We start from the raw sequence: 24,009 nt of genomic DNA on the forward strand, positions 1-24,009 counted from the left end.
GTCTTCTGACATCCCTATGTAGGATGGTAGAGGGGCAGGTTTCCCTCACTTGGTCTCTCTTTAACTGCCCATCAGACACCGGGAAACTTTGACATGTTTTAACTCGTACATCACGGACGACACCATGTGTGTCAGGACAGACGTCCACAATCCGACCAAGTTTAAACTGACCCCTGATTGCATTTTGGTCAGCAATCCACACAAGGTCCCCCACCTCAACATTCCTCACAGGAGCATGCCATTTCTGGCGGATGAAGAGGCCAGGTCCAGCAAGCTGACTCCACCGCTTCCAAAATTTGTCGACCTCAATCTGAACTGCCCTGAGACGCACAACAGGATAGGGGGGGTATTCAAACCCACAGGTGTCTCCCTTGGATCTTGCCCGGCCGAGCAGAAGAGAATTGGGTGTGATGACTTCTACAGCTTCATCCTGTACTTGCATTCTGGCACCAATTGGTCTCTCGTTTGATAAGTTAGCAGCCAAATAAAGGAGTGTCTGGAATTCCAGAGTTGTGAGATTGCCTCCCTCACCAACACTGCCCAGTGCTTTTTTGAGTACACGTACTGATGCTTCGCCTGCCCCATTTCGATGGGGAGAGTCCGCTGGATGAAATTCCCATGACCAGTCAGTGCCCGCAGCAGCTGCCTTCTTTTGAATTAAGTTCTTGTCAATGTTCATCAAGAATTCATAAAGTTCTTGTAACATCGGCCTAGCACCCACAAAGTTCGTCCCCTGATCAGACCAGAGCTTCCTTGGGTGACCCCTGAGGGCTGTAAATCGCAGGTAGGCTTTCATGAATCCTTCCGTGGATAAGTCCTCCACAACATCAGCATGTACAGCTCTTGAAGCCATACAACTATACACTACACCCCAGACCTTCATTCTGGTTCTGCGTTTCACAACATCTTTGACAATGTAAGGCCCAAACAGGTCAAGGGCGGTAAACTCAAAAGGTGCAGCAGGTTCAGTTCTCTCGACTGGAAGCTCGCTCATTATCTGCCCACACATTCTGGCTTTGGTCTTTCGGCAGTGCATACAGGAATTTATTACTTTTCTAGCAATTCTTGATCCCTGTACCACCCACGCTTTAGCTCTGGCTCGAAGAATTGTGCCTGCAACCCCCTCGTGATTAACCTCATGAGCTTCTCGTGTGAGTAGGGTGCTGACCCACGCTTTGTAGGGAATGAGGGGCACTCCAATTCTTTCCTGCGAAATAGTCTGTACTCTGCCATAGCACAGCAACAGACCCGAAACCTCATCCCTGCTGACAACGAGTCTATTTATTGTCGTTACAGGAAATTTAACTCCATTCTGGGCCGCCAAGCACAGGTCTTGAAATGCAACCTCAAGCTCTTGCACTTTTGATGCCGCCTCCCACTTTACCGGCATGGAGGCTCCCCGAACGAGAGTTCACCACTTTTTCACAGCCCTGCGAAAGTAGCTGATCACCCCACAGAGTTTGGCAAGTGAACTATACTTTGTCGGGTCGACTTGGTCAACCAGCAGGGCTCCTCGCAGAGTCTCATTGCCTTTAGCCTTGGTCTTGGCCTTGTCAAGATCTGTCCCGTCTCCTGGGGGTTCCGGGGAATTATTACCATATCCAACGGCTGAGGAACCATCACAGGTTGCCTTGCTGGTGTTCAAGACATTTTTGGCCTGGGCCCTGGTGAGAACTGCTGAGAATGCCTTTCTCTGGAGCTTGCTCACTGCTTCTCTGGCATCCGTTACCACTTCTAAGGCAGACTTCATGGGCCACAGTTCAATCGGACTTGACAGGAACCCGGGCCCCTTTTGCCATACAGAGTTTTCATCCAATTGTCCAGGAGAGCATCCCCTTGTAATGAGATCAGCGATGTTAAGCTCACCTGGTATCCACCACCAGTCGGTCACAGGCCCAGCCTTCTGGATTTCTCCCACTCTGTTCGCGAAGAATGTCTGGAACCCGTAGCTCTCTCTCTGAATGGCCCCCAGTACAGTCTGACTGTCAACAAAGTGGTACCACTTTTCCACGTCCAACCGCCCATGCTTCAACATGTGCACTTTTAGGCGTGTAGCAAAGACCGCTCCACAGATCTCAGACTTGACGGCATCACCCTTCTGATCAAGGGGAGTTAATTTAGCCTTCGATTCCACCAGGCGTGTGACCACACCATCAGCTGTCACCCATCGCAAGTACAGCACAGCTCCATAGGATTCACAACTCCCATCGGAAAACGTGATCCCCCAAGGTTTACCTCTCCACCCAGGAGGTGTGAGGCTTCTGTGGAACCTGATGCTGCTCAAGCGAGTGTACTCTTTGAACAGTTCGACTGCTTTCAGTCGGAGCTCGTCAGAAAGAGATTCATCCCATGTATCTTTTGTAAGCTTGCCAGCCTCCTGGTAGGCCCTTCTCACGAGGATGACTCCTTTCTGTTTAGCAGGCGTCGCCAGACCTATTGGGTCATACAGTCCAGCGATTTGGCTCAGGAGCATTCGACGTGTCAGTGGATTTGGTGTGCTTTCCTCAACTTCATTTTCAGTAAGGTCGGTTTCAGTCCTAACCTTTTTCTTCCTTCTAGAGAAGTTAATGGCGGCCATCACAAAGAGTTTGTCTTCAAACACAAGGTAACCAACTCCTAGGGCTTTATTGTCTTCCGCCGCTAACTGGTTTGGCAACATCAGAGCCATTGGCTTTGAGCCTGCCCCGTCCAGCCTCCCACTTTGCTTGGACCGGACCCAGGGCTTGAGGTGGAAGCCTCCGGCCTCGAGTATCTTCTCCACCCCTCTGAGTATGCTGTCCAGGCATTGTGGGTCATTATGGGAGGTGAGGAGGTCATCCACGTAGGAATTTTCTTCGATGACTCGTTCCTCTTCCACCATGGTTGAGAACTGGGGCAACTTTGCAGTCTCCCGCATGGCTACCTGCGCGATGCACCCTGCAGGCTTGTCTCCCATGTTCACCCTTACGACAGCATAGTCCTCAATCTCATCTTTTGGTGAGTCTCTCCACAGAAACCTGTGGACATGGACCTCTTGCTCCTCCAACCATACATTTTAGTAATGTCCCCGATGGCTGCATGTTCCCCTTCTCTGAACCTGAGAAGCACCGCCCTAATAGGATTGAGAACATCTGGGCCCTTGAGTAGAATGCTGTTCATGCTCACCCCTTCAAACTCTTGGCTACTGTTCCAGACTAGACGAACTGGTGTAGTCACTGAGTGGGGGTTTGGTGCGATCAGATGGCTCACCCACCATACAGCACCTTTCCAGCCATCCAAAACATCCTGCGTGAGCTTCACAGCAGCTCCTCTCCCCACCATGTCATGGACTTGCCTTGTGTAGGCCTCTTTCCACATGGGGTCTTTCAAAAGCCGCTTCTCAGCTCTCAGGAATGCTGCCTCTACAGCCTTTCGGTTGTTAGGAAGTGAAGCTGGATCTTCTCTCCAAGGGTACTTTGCGTCCCAGTGTGGCTGGTTGCTGTGGGAGTCGCTTTCTCGGTAAGTCAGGCCTGCTCTTATTATTTCGAGCTCCTTCTCATCAGCTAGGGACATTTCTTTTTCCTCCCGGTGGGCACTTTCCACAGCGACACCCTCCGCAGGCTGGATCACAGGCAGCACCTATGCTGTCCCATTTTAGCCACTCAAGGACTTCTTTAGTGCATGCCAATGTCTGAATTTGAATGCCTTCCTTTCCTTCGGAATGCTCTTCAACTTTGACTGCTACTGTCCTCATTGAATGAGCAAAGTGAGTCTTTGAACGCCATGCAGTCACTTTCACCTTCTCGAAGAGGTCTGGATGTGTACCGCTGATGGTTTTGCCAAGCGGGCCCTCCCAGAGCACCAGGTCACCGACTCTTTGGAGCCTCTGCGGCGCTAAACGACCTTCACGCGTGCTGATCAGCAGGTCGATGGTCCCAGGGCGGGCTAGTTCGCCTGGTTGAATTTCTGGGAAGAAACACTCCAGTTCCTTTGATGTGATCACTCGCTCCACTTTGGCGATGTCCTCCATGCCATAGCAGATCATCTCATGGAGTCTCAAAGTTCCTCGTGGAGTCAACACCTTAATTGTCACAAGATACCTTCTTGTATGAACTTTCACCTTCATTTTGCCAACACCATACACGACAAGCGAGACTGGTTCACCAGTTAGTCCAAGTCTTTCTGCAGCTTGATGCGTGATGTAGTTGGTGTCTGATGCGAGATCCACCAAAGCTCCAAGACTGTCTCCTCTTTTCGCTGTGACAGGTACAAGCATCATGAGGACTGGGTACTCCCCCAGGCCACTTTGTTCTATCAGGTCCCTGCTGGAACATACTTGTGACGATGCTTTGTTTGTACACGCTCTGCGGACAGCTTCAAGTTGATGAGGAGTTAGTCCTAACCCAGCAAACACTGCTTCTTGTTCCTCTGTTGGACCACGCAGCCCTCGCTTTTCCTCCACTTTGTCCTCCCTTTTGGCAGCATCCTTCTTCATTGGAGTTTTTGGGCAAAGGAAATAGTGGTGGTCAGCTGGAACGTCACCTCGCTTACATTCCTCCTTGTGGCAGAGAAACTTTGAAGCGCAGGTGCCGTCTACCCCATGGACGTCAAGGCACTTTGTACATGCTCTTGCCTTTTTAACAAAAGTTTTCTTTACTGATAAGGTGGCCTTCTTGAAGGTTTTGCAACGGAATAGTTTCCCTCCGTGTTCTCCATCACCACACACAACACAAGGTGTCACTTGTGAGGGTCTTTTAATGTCACTTACTGCCGTCTTCGTGTAAGACTTCCTTCTGCTGCCAAACTTCTGGTGACTTGGACTCTCAGAAGTGTAAGCAGACCACGGCTTGCTAGGCAGTAACTGTTCTAACCTAACCAGTAATGACTTTTGGTCCTTCAAGAACAGCAGGAGCCTGTCAAACCGGTTACTAGGTTGGATATTATTACTTGGGTTATTAACACACATTAGCCACTCTCTTTTCATGACATCAGGGAGTTTGCCCTCTACAGATCGAATCACCAACTGATTCCGTATAGCATCCACACACCCTAGATCAGTGAGGTCCAATGCTGCCCTTTCAACTGCTAGGATCAACTCTAGGGTCTCTCGTGGTTGGTAACCCTTTAAAGCAGGTCGGGATTGTAGCTCTAGTACCATTTCCTCCGCTGTTTGTGCTTTATCACCATACCGGTTTTCTAGCTCCCTGAAGATGTCACTTGCCTCGCGGCAACGCATCAGCCTCAGTTCAGCTTTCACAGCTTCATCTATGCTGTCCAGCAAATTAAGTTTCTTGCACTCTAGTGAACCCGTGGGCTCCGCTTGAGCTTGGATACTCTCCCACTCAGCCTTCCAATGCCAGTAGTCCCTCCTACACCCAGAGAACTTAGGCAGACTTATGGGTGTGAGCCTTATTTTTGGACGAGCCCATCGAATGTTGCTCACCCCGTCGGTGTATGCACCAATATTACTGTATGGCAAGCTACTGCGCCCCATACTGAGACTGGCGGGCACAGTAGAAACACTTGGTTGGTGAGGCGCACTGGCAAAATTTGGAGGTGGAACATGGCCTGCATTAAGTCCAAAGTCAAACTGCTGTGACTGCAAGCGAGAGTGCATTGTCGTGGGCACAACCCTACTCGTGGGTTGACTACTCAAGGTGGCAGCTTGAGCAAAGTCTGTCAGAGTGCCCACTCTACTAGCAGAAATGGAGGGAGAACTTGTGACATGCTCCACCTGCTCAGCTCCCCATCTGTCAACAGGTGGGATGGGAGCAGTGGACTCAGTACCAACCGGTTGCATGACAGCGGCAGTTGTTGCTTCACCACCATCCCCATTAACAGTGTCCCTTGTTTTGCCTCCTTTCATGTGTTCATCCTCCTGCCGACATGTCCACTCATCCATTAATTGCTCTTTATCCTCTTTTAAAGATAGGAAAAGCAGCCATTTTTCCTTTCCATACGGCCGAAAATCTCTCCAACTATACAGAAGGTTTTGGAGTTCTTGGAGTCTTCTTTCTAATTTACCACTTTCAACCATTTGTTGTAAAGGTGGCCCTCCTGCATTTCGCACAAATGTTTTAGCTTGATCTAAAATTGTCCTAATTTGACTCACAACACTATCTGCATCTGGCTCGACATATTTAAACCACAACATCTCAAGAACCATGTTCTCAACTTCACGAAATTTTTGTTCACTTGAATCCCTCCTAGCCAGAGCGTCTTGGGACTCATTGTTGTCATCTAATTGGTCTAACTGTCCCAGTGCATCAATATAATCATTATTGGCATCCAGGAATTTATAATAATCATCCTTCACCTTCCTTAGCTCCTCTGCCAAATCAACTTCTCGTAGATGGCCATCACTAACATGAAGACGATTTATTCGTGTTGTGAAGCTACGTTGCACATTTGAGCGTCTCTGCTTCAATTTCAATCCCTCGATATCGAGCCGGTCGTCAGCCATTTTTACCTCCGTCAGGTAACCACAGTCACAAGAGTCACTTTTAGCAGCACAAAAGTAGCTCAAAGACTCGAACTGCCCGCCAACACGTCACAGCCACTGCCGCCGTGTATTATGAATGGCAGCTTATGAATGACAGCTTGATCACAGTCTCCGGTAGCTCACGCTAGCTTTGTGTAGATTAGCTTTAGCTTCGCCGTCCAGGAACACACGCTTTATACACGGAAGCTTCCCTACCTTCTGCACAACCTCACTCACGGTTGTGGAGACTCCTCAGCACACAAACGGTCCCTTTAGCTCCAGGCTTCGGCTTTTCCGTCGTTGTATTTACGTGGATGCCGCGCTCCCTCTTCGGCGGCTCCCCACAATCTCGTCGGCTCTCTCACTCGACGACTTTCGATGCCCGCTCGGCGTCCGTGTGCTCTTCCACGCGGCACCGATCGCGGTTTGCGACTGTCCAGTTTTTTAATTAAACTCTCTTTACGTTTAACTAACTCCCTCTGGAAGGGTAGACAGGACAGGCACGGCGGATACAACTCAACCGTTTATTCTATTATTTCGCACACGCACACATCAACGCACTCACACAATACCTCACATACGCGTTCGCTGTACTCAGCGTTAGCTAGTTAGTAGCAGTAGTAGTAGTGGTAGTGTTAGCAATAGTAGTAGTAGTTAGTAGTGATGGCAAAATGAAGCCCCGTAAAGCAGTGAAAAGCATCACACACACGTAGGGGCTTCAAGATGATTCATTTCCTCGACTACGCCATCATGTGGACAGAAAAATGTATAACATGCTTGGTGCATGCAATAAAATGGTGGGGTGTAAATCATGCTCTAAATACAAAAGAATATATATTTGAAGAGTGTTTTAACATGAATTGTTCTGTGTTACTTTGTCTATGTTTGTGCTTATGCAACAAGTGAAAATGTGAAAAAATGAGGTAAAATAAAGTGCTTATTCATTTTTATTTAAAAACTATTTTTTCCAAAGTTTTTGGACTCAGGCGGTTTCTTTTTTTGCATAGAATTTCACCTGCTTTTGAAAAAACTCTCACATGGTACTGATGAAGCAGCGGTGCATAGATATGAGACAGCAAGTTTGTATAAACTTGGAAGCGCATATTTCTGTGCTTCCCAGTACTGAAGGGGATTTTCAACTCTGGGGATATTTGGTTCTCCAAGATACCTTTGCACCTCAACTGTTGCATTTGCTGTGACATTTGTGGTTCTTGCTTGATTGATTGAGGTATCAAAATGATGCCACAGTTTGCTTCCTAGAAAAGATAAACAGATATTAGTAATTATTATTAAATATTAGCACAATTAGGAAATATTAAATACCTCCAACAGACTGGTGGGAAGGTTCTGATGATGAGGATGATGATGATGATGAGGATGAGGATGATGTAGATGAGGACGCTGTGCGCCTCATAATAGCTGCGCATTCAATCGTGAGCCTTTTTTCTGCCTCTGCTGCTTTATTGGGACTAAAGAAGCCTAGTTTTTTAAACCTTGGGTCGAGCAGAGTAGCCAGAAACATAATACTCATCGACGGGAGGTTATTCAGCTTCTCTCTTAGTTGTCTTTGCAGGATCTCAACCATGGATGTGCTCTCTGGAGTTAGAAGCAGTTGAATCTCCTCTTCATCCAGAGAGTGATGCAACATGGACAAGAGTGGAATTACCTTTGACCCTGAAACCTTTTTCTCCTCAGACAGCTCAATTGTAGCATGGTTAAATGGCTCTAATACTTTTAGACAGTCAGCAATGATTCTGTATTGTTCAGCAGACAATGGTGTCAGATCAGTACGTAAACCAGCCAAAGCTGCTCCGACAGGCTCTCTCAAAGTGTACATACGCTGAAGCATGAGATAAGTGCTGTTCCACCTTGTATCAACCTCCTGAAGAAGTTTAAGCACCGGAAGGCCCATTTGAACTTGCATCTGAGTTAGTCTCTCCTACAACAAAATCAAGAGTCAAATCAGTGTATAGAAAACAATTAAATATGTTACATATGACAAGTAAGGATCTTACCTTTGCTGTAGTGCTGCTCTTGAAATAACCAACTATCTTTCGACAGTTTGTCCGGATGTGGAATAATTCTGGACATTGGTCAAGAGCTTTTTTTACCAAAAGATTTAGCGTATGTGCCACACAAATGGTGTGACGCATATGAAGCTCTCTGGCACAAGCTCCCATATTTGCTGCACCATCAGTCACTAGACATGTCACCTTTTCACTGATACCCCACTCAGACATTAGCAAAGTTTTCATAGAAGCCATGTTTGCTGCAGTGTGTGCCTCAGGGAAATGCTGCACCCCCAGTACAACCGATTGGAGGGACGTGGTTTCATCAATGAAGTGACATGTCACAGCTAGATAGGCATCAGTATTGATGGAAGTCCACATATCTGATGTCAAACTACATGCAGATGCTTTAGCCACAATGGCTTTTGTTTTATCCTTGGTTTCCTTGTACCTTTTTTCCACCATGGCTTTCAAAGTCTAAAACAAAAGTATAGTTTATTGAAGTGAATAGTATTGAAATGGTTAATCCGATAATATAGTGCTTCATGTTGTGACATACATACCTGCCGTGTTGGTAGAATGTAGGAAGGAGCTAAAGCTTTCATAAGCTTTTTGAATCCACTGCCGTCCACCAAGGTGAACGGCTGGGAATCCTCAATCACCATATCCACCAACAACTCAGCCAAGTCAACCTTGTCAGCTAAATTAAATTACATGTCAGAGTTATTTAAAAAAAAAAAAAAAAAAAAAAAACATACAGTGGAGTGTGGGGCTATGAATATAAATGGCCTACCTGAGCTGGGTTCAGCCTGGTTGGTCTCCTCGTTGCCGTGCAAGACTCTAAAGTGCCTTAGCATAGTTGAGGTGTTATTATTATAACTAAGCACCTTAGAACACACCAGACACTTCACCTAAAAGTATTCAGAAAAGAAAAATGTGAATTTTATGTGTTGTCAGTCGTCACATTTTAATTTTATTTTATTTTATTATTGGAATAGTGCAGTAATAATTGGCAGTGCATTACCTTCTGAGGTGAGATCTGCTCAAAGTGCTCCCAAACAGGGGAGAATCTTCTCTTTCTTGCTGGTTCCATGAACTCCATCGCAAAAAAAGAAGCTCGTCGTCGTCGGTCAAATCGAATGCAAAATGCAAAGAAGTACCGCAGTAAGGGACCCGAAAACACAAAAAGTGAAGGGGAATCCATAGTGTTTCTTTGCCGCTTTTATTTCGAACTACACTCAAACCTAGCGAATCAGTTCCTGAATCAGTCACGTGGAACACCCGCTTCGCGGGGCTTCAAACGTCATCACGTACGTCATCGACACACGCATTGAATCGCCGTTCATGAACCACTCATCTACATTACTCGGCACACGCTTCAGGGATTCGACCCGAGAAGCACATCACTAGTAGTTAGCAATAGTAGCGGTAGGTCGCAAACCGTCGAGGCGTCCCGGTCCTGACATTCAACACAAGCCAGCTCGACATAGATACCATATATAGATTGCCCCGCCCACCCCATACACACAGGTGCAAGTCATCCATAATTAACTACGACCGGAACTGGGTACACAAATAAGATCATTTACATATATGTGGACACAAATTTATGCACTACATAATACTGTAAATTAAATTGGCACATCACTTTGAAACGGAAAATGTTTTACATTGCAGGAAAGTTCTACAGTATAGACAATGCTGTTTTCCTTGCAGCACTCTTCTCTGAGCTTACCACAGGGACTACAAAACTTAATGCTCCTGGGTTGGTCTGTGTCACTGACAATCACTCTCTGTATGACGCCCTCAAATCAACAAAACAAGTCATAGAGAAAAGGCTGCGATTGGACATTAGCGGAATCAAAGAACTCCTTCACAATAAGACAATAAGTTAAAGAGGTGCTCTGGTCAGTGACAAAGGCTCAACTAGCTGACTGTTTAACAAAAAAGGGAGCATCACCTCTGGTCCTATTGAAAGCACTCAGTGTAGGACTGTGGTGTTCAATTTGAATGGGTTTGCCCTCTTTAATAAAAAAACAAACAACAACAACAACAACAACAACAAAAAAAGAGGGGTAGTTTGTATGTATGAATTTATGGGTTCTTTTACTGTTGATGTTTTGTATGCACTTTGCTTATTTTTTTTATTTGCCCCTGCTTCTATCAGTAAGAATTTTGATGTCTTTTTATTTTATTTTATTTTAAGAAAGAAGAGGGAGATTGTTAACTTTGTGTTCCTATTTGAAATGCTGTATTGTATTAAGTGTTACGGCTCCCCCTATTGTTGAACAGAGGGAAAGGTTAGACATGCGCAGTGGATGTTTGGTGGGTGGTTTTTGGTGTGATGGTGGAAGAGAAGCAGGTGTTCGACTGTGGAGAATAAAAGGTTTAAAAAGGCAACAAACGTCGTGTTTGATTAGTACAAGTCAACAATTAAAAGCTGTTGTTCTTAATTTCTGTTGCAGATGTTCTTGTGAGTTGTAATTTTGCACAAGTGGTGGCAGAATGCTGGATGTGTTTTCAAGACCATTTTAGTTTATGGCCATATGTCGCAGCCCTAGACTAAAGTATAGAGTCCAATATTCATTTGTTGCCCGTCTTTCAAATACACATACCATGCATGATCCATTTATGTGACGCGTTTCTTTTCTTCCCCCCCCCCCCCATATATTGTGGAGCCCTCGTCTCTCCACCCTCCACTACCAACATCTTGCTTCTGAAAACTGATTTAAACAACATTCTAAAAAAAATCTAGTCACCTGGTAAACTTTGGCACAGTCTGTGACAGCTGTTTCGTCATGAGGTTGTGCTTCGGTTGAAACCTGGTTCAGATGAATAGAAACAATTAAATTCTTACTAAGACACGACTGTTATAATGTAATTTCCTGTAATCATGAATGTGCGACCAATAATTCTAGTACGTTACATGCATGACAATATACAAATGTCTTGATACGATATCACAATATGAAAAAATGATATTTGAGGTTGGTGATATACTCACGATAACACACACACACAAAAACAGTCACGATATTGTAAAAAAATGAAATAAAAAGAAAAAAATATATTGAGAAAAGAACTGTGTTTTTGTACATAACCGTGACCAAAAAATAAATAAAAATAAAAAACAAAAATAGAGATTGCCAGCAATTTTATCGTCGGGTGTTCCTATTGGCTCAGTGGTGCAAAGTTTCATGGTATAGTCAGAATTAATTCTTTATGTTGTGTCAAAACTTAATAAAAATGTGAATAAAAACTCTTATAGACATCTTCTGCAAGTTCTTAAATAAGTAATGCGGTGAAACGGGAGGAGAAATTCTACATTTTACTTTGCAATTCAATTAGTGTGATGCTGTTTATATATTCCGCTTCTAAAATTTAAAGTTATGGTCTACTGTGTTCCTGTTTTTTTTTTTTAATATTGCTGGGGCATAATAATGTAAAAACATACATGATTGTATAATGGGTCTTTTCAGTATTTCACCAAAGGTGCGCCTATTCATTGTGACAATACTGGAAAATTAACCTAAATTCAAACAGAAAGCCATTAAATCTTTGTGAAAATGAAATTGTCTGTACCTTTAGTCTCCATGGAAAATCAAAATCTCCGTAGTTGTAGGTTATTTCCTCCCCTGGCTCAATGTCCTTTGTTGCAAACAAACAGAAATGAGGCTGTCTGTCTACAGTGATCCGCTGCATTTTGCTGTTAGGGCTGATATGGTCATCATTGACGAGTCTCCCAAGGGAATTATCGTCTCTGGCTGCATCAACACTGAAATGTAAAAATAAAAAAATAAATATATAAATATATTATATATACACATGTAACTGAGTGAAGCTAAATTTGATTTACGTACCGTAGCATAGTAGGTCTGAGTTCATCAAAAACAAGAAATTTTATTCCCAAAATTAATATTCAAGCCACTGCAATACCGTGCAGTTTGACCTGAGCATTATGCTTAAATTCAGAGAAATAATTTTTTAACTAATTAACTGTACTTACAATGATTAACTCAAAATTAAAATAAACTCAAAATGTCAAATATGGCCATTTAGACTATAGGAACACAACTTTAACCAATTAATACCTTGTTGTTTTATACATGGACCATGTATACAATAAGTGTATCCTGCCTCATATTACACTAAAAGTTGTGTTCTTATATCCTAAACAGCCATATTGGATAGTCTGTGTTGATTTTTTTGTAAAATTTAATGGGCATTGGGCATTAAGCCTGTCATCATATAGCGTGCTACTAAGTTTACATACCTTTAAGGGTATTCAAACTTTCAAGCACAAATGTAAGTTGACTTAAATTTTACTCATCCACCACAAAGAGAAATAAGCATCCAAAGCTTCTGAACATTAAATGGAATTTACTTTAACATAGTTGAGAACTCAAATTTAAGTCACTGTAATTTATTATTGAAAACTGCACACTAATAAGGTCTGGTAATGATATGGATTTAACTTAATTTGAGTATTTAACACTGACAGAAAATACATTGACATCTAATATGTCTAAGATATTAATTTACTCACTTGTTTTGTGTTATTTTGTTCTACCCGTCTTTACTGCATGACTGATTTTTATTGTATGTACAGAGATGGTTGTTTTAAAGTGCTTTATAAGTCAAGTTGAGTAAGTCACAGTTTTGAGTCAATGAGTTTGCTTTTTCTTCCCCAAATTGTCATCTAAACTCAACTTATGTTTTACAACATACATAGTACAATACAATCACTATACAAAGTAGCAGGTGGTTATATTTTTTAAGGGCAACTCACAAAAAAAAAACAAAAAAAAAAGTAAATTAAGTATGACAACACACCATATAAACATACCATAGTGTTTTTCCATTGTAGCGAAATTCAAACATGAAAACCTTCAGGGCATCGTGATACACTCTCAGCCTGTTTTCATGTTCCTGTTTGCTTATAATATCTCCTCGGTATTCAACAAGAAAGTCTCCCTTCACATCAGAAATATTTAGGCCCATACTAAAGAATCTTTTACCAATACTCACCTTTGAATGAATCAATATATTTTATGGTGAAGCCATCCTTGTCTTTACCCAAGGACGAAAAGTACGCTGCCTCCTCTTTGGGTTTAACTTTTGCCCTCTGTGGCCTCACGACTGACATACCTCACTGAAGAGAATGATCTCAAGCTATAGGGAAAAAATGACTTTCAATGAATATCAGTTTGCTAGTTAACTTGGTGCAGATACTTTGAAGTTGACTTTCTGTGTACCATGATAGCCTGTGAAGTAAATGTGCCAAAGAAAATAAACAGTAGATAACACAGCTCTGCTTGCAGTTGCATACATGAAGTGTAATGAACACTAACAGTCTTTACTGAACTATTTCAATCGAAAATAAATAAATAAATTTAAGTAAACACAAATCCAGCAATTTACCAAATTATAAGTGATTACTTCATTTATACTGTACTGGTAATACTAAGCCATTATTTATAACAAACAAATGTAACTGTACATTAAATTAATGACATAATGACACATACTAAGTTAGGATGGTCGGCCTCCTCGTCATCAGAGTAATTAACTTAATTATTCGGCAATACACGATATACACAGTACTTTTCTCTGTATATCTACACATTCATCTATCAAACCAACCTTGTATGGAGAGAAATTTGTGTCTTTATTTTCAATCAAACAAAAAAGGAATTTGCAATCAAAAAAAAATTTCAATCAAACAAAAAGGGGATTTGCAATCAAAAAAAAATTGCAATCAAACAAAAAGGGGGTTTGCAACCTCAAATAAATTTTAATCAAACAAAAAAGGGTTTTCATATAAAATAAAAATTTGCAAACAAAAAAAAACATTTCAAACATGGATTTGTATTTTAATAAAATCTTTTGCAAACATTTTTTTCGTTTTGGTTGCGAATCTGTTTTTTGGTTGCGAATCTGTTTTTTGATTGAAACCTGTTTTTTGGTTGCGAATCTTTTTCTGTGTTGTGTGGGCGGGGTCCTCCGTTCAACCGATGATAGAAGCCTTGTCATTGGTCAGCTTGGAAGCCGCTGCGACAACTTTCATTGGTCAGATAGGAATGGGGGTGTGACAATGTTCGTCTGACTATTTCCTGGTTCATTTTGTCCAGTCGCCGCCAGCATCGAGGTAAATATAAACCCCCCCCTCACTTCTAGTTTTCCGTTTTGTTTATCTGACATTTATCTAAAAGCAACCCTTGATCTATCGTTTATCCGGTGATTTGTTCTAATCATTACAATTAACGTAATCACTCACTCAGCATTGCTTAGCCATGTTAGCTAGCTAGGTAACTGATGGTCCGATACATGATACATACATACATACATTTGTTTCACATACAGGCAGGGCTGGGAATCGAATTTATTGACACTAGCTGCTTCCCCTAAATCTTGGATGTTTGAAGTAGAGATTAAATTCGTGATAATTCTGTGATTATTATTTATTGGTCCTGGTTGATAGAATAATTGTTGAATTAAGAATAATTATCTAACAAGTGTGATTTGCAGAAGATGATTTGATTGATTTAACTATATTGTTTTATCATACATTTGCTAAGTTTTCATAATCATTCATATTAAATATAGTGTTTGCAGCAAGAGCAAAACTGCTCTTGAAGATCTGGAGACCAAAATTACGCATCCGTTGGCAATCGAAAGTGCCCTTGCATGAAACGTGATGTTTATTGAGTTTCTGCAAAGTCATGATCGAACGTCAAAGAAGAACCTGGATGGAGAAGATAATCAGTATCTCTTTCGCTTCCCCTCCCTATTTTCATTTTGTGTGCCAGGCAATCCAAATACAAAGAGAGGGGGCAGAGGGACTGTTTTAGAAGCATAGGTTTGAATTGTATGGCACAGTTCTCCTCTGCTCTCCTCGCTAGCATGTTCAAAGGTATTACGGTGTCTTTCTCTCCTTTTTGTGTCTGTGTAAAATTATTATAAAAGTGTCATTATTGATGAACCTGACACTAAGTCATTTATGAATATTTTTTCAATTCCAACCACTCAAAATGTTCAGTGGCACTAGACCTATCTATACATATATGGTTTATTTATTTATTTATTTATTTATTTTCAATGCCCCCTATGGACAATAATAGCAGTAGTTTTTTAATAGCAAGACTAATTATGCTGTACATATATAGAAAATAAAAGTCTCATTTGAATATTTCATATGACATAGTTAGAGGCTTGAATAAGATTAGAAGTCATGAAAGCAGAATTTATTTTGCATGCCCAGTTTTTACACAATGGTAGTTTTCTCAACAGAACAAAATTCTTGTGATTTTGTCCAAAATATGTCTTTTCCTTTGAAGTGTCATAACTAAGTCATTTATGAATATTTTTTCAATTCCAACCACTCAAAATGTTCAGTGGCATCATACCTGTCTAAATACTGTCTAAATGAGCATCGGCCCGAAAACGAGACGAGCTGTTCATCTATGCAGATATCCCTCCCTAGATCGTCATTTTGGGAAGGAGGTCAAGCCACATATTCCAAATGTCACTGATAGGGGACAGTTTATTTAGCTGGCGACGGTGTGGCCTGAGGAGCCTGTCATCAAATCTAATTGCCCGATTTATTTGGCAGAAACGTCCATGTGCCATAGCTTTGGAAAATGTGGGGCGTCCGCTATCATTTTTCCACAATCTTTTCGTTGCCTCGTGTTTTGATTTGTACACCCCTGCCAGGATCACCAGCCCCAAATAAGCACGTAGCTCCTCAACAGTCAGTAGCCTCCAAGCAGTGACTGACCTGCATCCTTGGAGGTTAGTCATTTCCAAAATACGTTGCAGGATGGCCTCAGTGAAAAAAACAAATCGAATGCAGTTTCAGGGCTGCTGATCCTGGCTGTTGCATAGTGTTGGCCCTGGGGTCGGAATGGGTGAGGGGACATAATGGCCGGCCACCTCGTGTGTAGAAGACCACATTATTTGTTTATTTTTTGAGAGCCACTCAGTATTTTCATCCTCTGCCTCACAGTCACGTTCATCTGCGCCCCCCTCCTCGTTCTCGCTCTCACCTCCGCCATCATCTTCTTCCACTTCCCAGTCATCGTCATCATCATCATCGTATTCCAAGTCGTCATCCACGTCCTCCTCCGACGTGCAAGGTCCAGCAGTGCTTTCGTTAACCTCCGAGTTCTCCAAAGAAGTTTCCAAATTGAATTCTTCCTCCAAATCGCTACTTTTCACTACAAGTTGAATCGCGTCCTCCAACGAAATTTTTCGAGCCATCGCAACCAGTTGGGTTTGAAAAAAAAAATGCAAATGAGTGATCGTCGCGAGAAAAGCGACCCCAAACCTCCACAACCAATGGGAGGAAATAAATTCAAACGCCCAACGGGGAGGAGTTGAATTTCAAACAAAAACAAACAACGGGTGCATCGATGTTGGACATCGCGGACATTGTTTGCATTTTGGGCAGCACCTTTGTATTGTGACGTGCATACGTGCAAATATGCATGCCCAAAATATACTAAAAGTGAACTCAGACACATCGACACCATATTTTTTGCAATGCCAACCGTTTTTAATCGCATGCATTTTGGCGGCGCTGCAGCGTTAGCTTCGAAAGCAAATTCATTTATTGGCTTATGGCGCCCCCTCGTGGATTTTGAGTGTTAACACTCTCAAAACACAACTTCCTCTATTTTCAAGTTTTTGACTCGTCAAAGAAGCGATTGGATCAGTAATCACGGAAAATGCATTATAACACATCAGGTTTACAGCACATCAAATACAGTGATTTATAATGGGAGTCAATGAGCCAAAAAATGGTATAACAAGAATTTGGTTTTAATCTCTGTCTCCCATTTGCAGTAACTTAGAAATTACAGCATGATGCCATTTTGAAGTTCTAAATGTTTTAAAAATCCTGGTGAAATGTTAACTCCATCGTGGTTTTTCCACCAAATGTTTTTCTTTGATGAAAAACAGAAAATGGACATATAATGCCGAAGGGTAAAAAGCACTATCTTAGCTGTCCACATGAATAGTTACTAACACACGAGAAAGTTATACAACTTACCAAACATGAGCTCATTATTCAAAGTATGATGCACGTAACGAAATTACATCACTAAACATTAATTGCAGCCGACTACGGCCGTAGATGTTACATATTAGTAGCATCCATTGGGAGGATAATGTCCCAACTGACGGCAGACATGATGTGAAAAGAGAGACAAAACGAGCAAATAAGCACACTATACTTTAGTGGACTTCTCTACCAATGGCGGAGCCAGAGGGGGGGCCGGGGTGGCACGTGCCCCTGCTGAAATGTGATTGGACCCAGCAGACGCCTAATGATTGACATATCACGGCACCGGCGCAGTGACGTCGCACGCCTGGCCGATGCAGCCTGCCAGCATATTTTTCAAGCAGACGCCTACTAATTGTTATGCCCCTCCTGAACAGTGGCTGGCGCTACTTACGACAAAGCATTATAATCCACCTCACTAGGAGTCTGGAGAAGGAGAATCATCTGTTTTAAGGAGCAGTCTCCTGAACACCGAGAATGCATGTTGGCGTTTGGCTATATCATGTTTGTTTGTCTGTGAGACGTGAGTGACTGTTTAAAATAACTTTTATGTTCAGATTATGGGTTTTAACGCTCGATTAACGACCGCTCCTTATTTGGAAAGCCTCTACTCAGGGAATTCTAGTCACCACGCAGTAGAAACGTCCACGTCAAAACTACCCAATAGAAATGCACTGGAGCTAAAATACTTTGTTTAAGCTTTAAGGGGCAGAATATAGGTGGAGGAGCCATTTGGACTGTGTCTCACCACTACCACCCGTGCCTTGCTTTGAAAGAACGCACTCGGTTAGCCGTTGCGTTCGCACCGAGCACCAAGAGGCGTCCATGGGCATTCAGAAAACCCTGTGAGAGTAAAGAGCCAAATGGACGCCGTCTTGACAGTTGGAGTGAGCCCAATCCTATTTATCTTTAAATGTGAGGCCTATTTTATTCAGCATCTCCACAAAATATCTCATCAAGGTGAAAGTGAAACTACCCAGTAGAGCGGCCTCAGCTGCGTCTCGCATCCGAGAACTTAACAAAATAAAAGCGTCCGACGTCATGAAAAGGAGTCACTATAACACAATTTAGCAGTAATAAATTAAATGATACTGCCTAATGTGTGGGGATTGGCGTCAAGTTGTATTTTACAATTTTAAAATGTGCAGAAACTCGCAAGTTACTTATTGTTTTTAAAATTACAGAGCTATTAATATGAAAAGAACACATCGGTGGTTTCTGGTTCCTATGCAGTAAAAATTCGTCATTTTACAATGCACATCCTATTTCACTTAACAAAATAAAAGCCAAGCGCGAAAGCATATATTTGTGGGGACTGTTGTATTTTACAGTTTTAAAAATGTGCATAATTTCACAAGTTACTTCATGTTAAAAATTAGGCAGCTCCTAATATGAAAAGAGAAATGCATTGAGCTTTCACTATTGTCTTACAAATGCAATTATACCATGTTGTAGTGATAGAAAATTAGGCAGCTCCTAATATGAAAAGAGAAATGCATTGAGCTTTCACTATTGTCTTACAAATGCAATTATACCATGTTGTAGTGATAGAAAAATGACCAAAACAAACCAGTCACGCTTTGGTTTGGTTTTACAGTACAGCACATATTTTATTTGTATTTTTTAAAACTTTTTTTCTTGAATTGTTATGAAATTACTCTATCAAGGAATTTTTAATTTTTTTTAATTGAATTGTTATGAAATTACTCTATCAATGACTAAAAAAATAAAATAAAACCATATTGAAATTGTACATTTTATTGTAAATGTAGGTATAAATTGAGATATAAAATGTGCAATTAATGTGTGATTAATAGTCAGTTAATTATTGAAGTAATGCGATTAATTATGATTACAAATTTTAATCCACTGACAACTATAGTTCAGATAGATTGTTTTGTACGGACATCAATAAGCAACGTAGTTTTGTGCAAGCTAAAAATAAGTATGTTGTTGTTGTTATGCAATACAATAGCACCCTCCAATGGTTGATTGTTCAAACAGACACTAACTGACGTTTGCATTTACAGGTAGAAGTGGAGGATTTATTAACATAATTATTAATTAATCACATTAATAAATTATGTGGTTGTAAATGAAGTAGTAGTTGGAGTAATAAATTTATTTTTCATAGGGTGTGTGGAAAATGAAACGACAAGGAGAGTTTGGCACTTAGACAGGATCTTTAGTCATACTCTAATACAAATTTGTATTATGTTCATATTATAATGTTATGTTGACAAAAGTACTGTAATTGCATGAATACAGTATCTGCGTGTGCGTGCAAGTTCATTCAAGTTAAACAGTGCTAATTATTTTTTTTGTACATTTTATACATTCTTAATAAACGGCACATTATGTGCAAAAATCTCCCCTGTGCTTCATATGTACTTAAATATATTTGAACATCGATAGAGACTCCGATTGAAATTAATTTTCATGAAAACAAATTTGGCATCATCTTTGGATGAAGTATCCTTGGCCCCCCCCTGGCCCCCCTATTTATAAAAGTCTGGCTCCGCCACTGTTCTCGACTAATGCCTAACATACGGAAGAGAACACGTTCGTGTAGTTAAACGGTGTTTGAGACACTTAATTTGTTACGGAGCGGACTTTAACGAGGTGCACAACGAGCTGTCAATCAAATCGACGTCGAAGCTTAAGGCACACAATGACAAACCAGTGCGACAAATAAACACAATATAAAGTAACTAAACGCTATTTAGTGTCACTGTGGCATCGAACTGCAGTTACATCTTGGATGTTCGAAGTAGAGATTAAATTCGTGATAATTCTGTGATTCTTATTTATTGGTGCTGGTTGCTTACAAGTCAAGTTGAAAAAGTGGGGGTATCTGAGTAATGGGTACTCGTGCACCGTCCAAGCGGTGACACTACTTCTAGGGTCCAGGCCACGTAACCGTTTGAGTTTGGTTAATCTAGTCATGAATTGTGATGTTTTTTAGTTTTGCTAGTACGAAAAACTGCGCGAATATACCGCCTTTTTTTAAAATTTATTACTTTTTTTTTTAATTTTTAGTGATTTATAGACGAGTAGCAGAACTTTAAAATCGATTCTACAGCTGACTGGGTATGGAGAGAAATTTGTGTCTTTATTTTCAATCAAACAAAAAAGGAATTTGCAATCAAAAAAAAAATTCAATCAAACAAAAAGGGGATTTGCAACCTCAAATAAATTTTAATCAAACAAAAAAGGGTTTTCATATAAAATAAAAATTTGCAAACAAAAAAAACCATTTCAAACATGGATTTGTATTTTAATAAAATCTTTTGCAAGCATTTTTTTCGTTTTGTTTGCGAATCTGTTTTTTGTTTGCGAATCTGTTTTTTGATTGAAACCTGTTTTTTGGTTGCGAATCTTTTTCTGTGTTGTGTGGGCGGGGTCCTCCGTTCAACCGATGATAGAAGCCTTGTCATTGGTCAGCTTGGAAGCCGCTGCGACAACTTTCATTGGTCAGATAGGAATGGGGGTGTGACAATGTTCGTCTGACTCTCCCTGGAGCATTCTATTCTACAGTACAGTCGCCGCCAGCAACGAGGTAAATATATTACTTTTTTTTCTTTTTTTTTCAAAGTTTTCTGTTTTAGTTACAACTTATATTTATGTAAAAGCAACCCTTGATCTATCGTTTATCTGGTGCTTTGGTCTACCCATGACAATTAGCGTAATCACTCACTCAGCATTGCTTAGCCGTGCTAGCTAGCTGGCTAACTGATAGTGTGATACCTGTCCGATTCATGAAGCTATGTTGTTGGCAGTCAAAACACAAATATACTGCTCATTGGGATAGCTGTTAGTATGAAGTTGTTTGTTTGCTTGTTTGTTTGTTTGTTTTACTCATAAAGAAACCTTTGCATTCGCTTCCCATACAAGCAGGACTGGGAATTGAATTTATTTACACTAGTTGCTTCCCCTACATCTTGGATGTTCGAAGTAGAGATTAAATTCGTGATAATTCTGTGATTCTTATTTATTGGTGCTGGTTGCTTACAAGTCAAGTTGAAAAAGTGGGGGTATCTGAGTAATGGGTACTCGTGCACCGTCCAAGCGGTGACACTACTTCTAGGGTCCAGGCCACGTAACCGTTTGAGTTTGGTTAATCTAGTCATGAATTGTGATGTTTTTTAGTTTTGCTAGTACGAAAAACTGCGCAAATATACCGCCTTTTTTAAAATTTATTACTTTTTTTTTTTTTTTTTTATAGATAGCTGCTATTGTTTTATTCATTAAGAAAACTTCACATTCTCTTCACAGCGCACATTCTCTTCACAGAACATTCTCTTTACAGCAGGATGGAAAATCAGCCCAGCAGATCACAGGGTCAGGTAGGCCGTCACTTGCTTGAAAGAGTGTACATTGGCTTACAGTGACTGTTCTCATGGTGGGGAAATATGAAATCACACATCACCTGCTCTAATTATTCTGCAGTAATCACAACACAAGCATGGTAGGAAAATATTGTTGGCAAATCTTTGTATCATTCTTTCAATTGTTGCAAAACTTAATATAATAAGTTGAAAAATTAGTTTTAATTTAATTGCTTTAAAATGTAACATAACTAAATCAAAATTAAATTTGTTCACAGTATGCCTGTTGTCAACACAGATCATATAAAAAAAAAAAAATACAGAGATTGTGTTTTATGATAAAATAGGTACAATTCATGTGACCCAGAAGTTCTATATATGGCCTGTGTTAGGTTAGAATGTGGCAAAAGTGTAGGGAAGAGGTGGTACAAGTAGGAACAGTGCAAAAAAAGTAGTAAACGATTAAAAACTGGTCAAAAAATAAATAAGGTACCGTAATACATGTGGTTGTTCAATGGTGGTAAAACATTCAGGATGGCAGTTTAGAGTGGGTTAAAGAATAGGCTATATTTTGTTAAAAATATTGCAAATGCATAACGGTTAGAATTAAAAAATATATATTTGTGTAGCCATAGTTAAATACTCATAAACATGCTCATTCAGTTACTATATTTGGGGGATAACTGTGAATAATTTTTTTTTCCACTTGCATTATCTTAAGTCTGTTTGTGTTGCAGGAATCCATGCATTGGCACCTCCTGCATAGGGCCAGTGATAGGGTCGCCTCTGTCCTTAACAGCCAACCCGTTGACTATGAATACCTGCACTTCATCTGTGCTCAGGAGCTGCAATTTCTTCGAGCTGGGGCATCATATGTGGACATTCCTGCGAGTGTAATAGAGGGTCTTCAGCAGTTGTGTGAGGTTGTCAGCGGTTATCTACAACAGATGCCCGTCCTACCACTATTCAATGACATTGCTGTAACTGAATTAAGAGGCAATGTGGGTCGACCTGCGATAACCATGGAAAGACAAACTCTTCTAGATCTCCTCAGCACTGGGTTACCCTTGACTTCCTTGTCTGAACTCCATGGGATTTCCAGGTCAACTTTGTACAGGCAAATGAGAAGGCTCAACCTTTCTGTCACAAACTGTTACTCTGACATAACAGATGAAGAGTTGGATCGCAAAGTTAGATCAATTAAAGCACGAATGCCCTATGCTGGGTATAGGCTTATTAAAGGCTCTCTCCAAGCGTTGGGTCATCGTGTTCCATGGAGACGTGTGAAGATGTCTTTGCAACGTGTTGATGGTGCTGGAATAATTTCAAGAATGCTCCAGCTGTCTTGCATTGCCAGACGGACATATTCTGTTCCTGCTCCTTTGTCCCTTGTCCACATCGACACAAACCACAAGTTGATAAGGTATACTATTATTTCTCCTGAAAAAATATTTCTACACATTTTTTTATTTGTCTCAATTGAAAATGTAACCTATCACTACTTTTTAGGTACAGTATTGATTTTTGGAGCTATTGATGGCTTTTCACGGAAGGTAGTAATCATGATCCTTTTTTTGTTTAAAAAAAAAAAACTTATTTCATCTCTTCACCAAACATTACACACACATCTTTTATTCCAGATCTTTTACTTGGATGCAGCAGGAAACAATAAAGCAGAGACTGCTTTTGGATTTTTCATGGATGGAGTGGTGCAACATGGGTGGCCATCCAGGCAAGTGTTCAAAGTAGACTTAATATAATGTTTGTTTTGCTTTTAATTCTTAACAAAAAATTCAACCAATTTTTTTTCAACAACAGGGTCAAAAAGCAAGCAGCTTAGCATTTGCATTTCTTTGGTATACAGTATATTGCTTATAAAAGCCCATCCAGGAAGGTCCCCTGCAAATTAGGTTTAGCCTTTGTCTCTACACATCAGTCTGCTGTGGTATAGTTTGTCTGTATCAAACAAAATACATACGTAGAAGAATCATCTCTTCATTGGGTGCATCTGTGTAAACTGACCCATTCAGTAAAATTATTTGGAATGATAGTGGTTGTTCTTAATATTGTGTTTAAATCTGGAAACTCAATGAAATATTAGTGGTTGTAAAACTGTACTATACTACTATCTTTACAGACATAAGTAAGAAATAATCACATTTGACCTAA

General features: G+C 40.9%; 1 protein-coding gene and 1 long non-coding RNA gene across 2 annotated transcripts; both read right to left on the reverse strand.

Annotated features, from left to right (window-relative positions):
- Positions 1–2,943: 2,943 nt before the first annotated feature.
- Positions 2,944–9,860, reverse strand: LOC144007783 (uncharacterized). Its single transcript, XM_077507659.1, has 9 exons — positions 9,473–9,860; positions 9,242–9,359; positions 9,012–9,148; positions 8,455–8,925; positions 7,763–8,378; positions 7,608–7,695; positions 5,176–5,327; positions 3,758–4,551; positions 2,944–3,579 (listed from the first exon to the last, which is right to left on the reverse strand). The coding sequence occupies exons 1-9, from the start codon at positions 9,650–9,652 to the stop codon at positions 2,944–2,946; spliced, it is 3,192 nt and encodes a 1,063-aa protein (XP_077363785.1). The 5' UTR covers positions 9,653–9,860.
- Positions 9,861–11,210: 1,350 nt separating this feature from the next.
- On the reverse strand, positions 11,211–13,622 carry LOC144006974 (uncharacterized). Its single transcript, XR_013280008.1, has 3 exons — positions 13,477–13,622; positions 12,031–12,223; positions 11,211–11,270 (listed from the first exon to the last, which is right to left on the reverse strand). It is a non-coding gene; the product is annotated as an uncharacterized LOC144006974 (long non-coding RNA).
- Positions 13,623–24,009: the final 10,387 nt, after the last annotated feature.

Source organism: Festucalex cinctus, chromosome 19 (genome assembly GCF_051991245.1).
Source record: "Festucalex cinctus isolate MCC-2025b chromosome 19, RoL_Fcin_1.0, whole genome shotgun sequence".
NCBI lineage: Eukaryota > Metazoa > Chordata > Actinopteri > Syngnathiformes > Syngnathidae > Festucalex > Festucalex cinctus.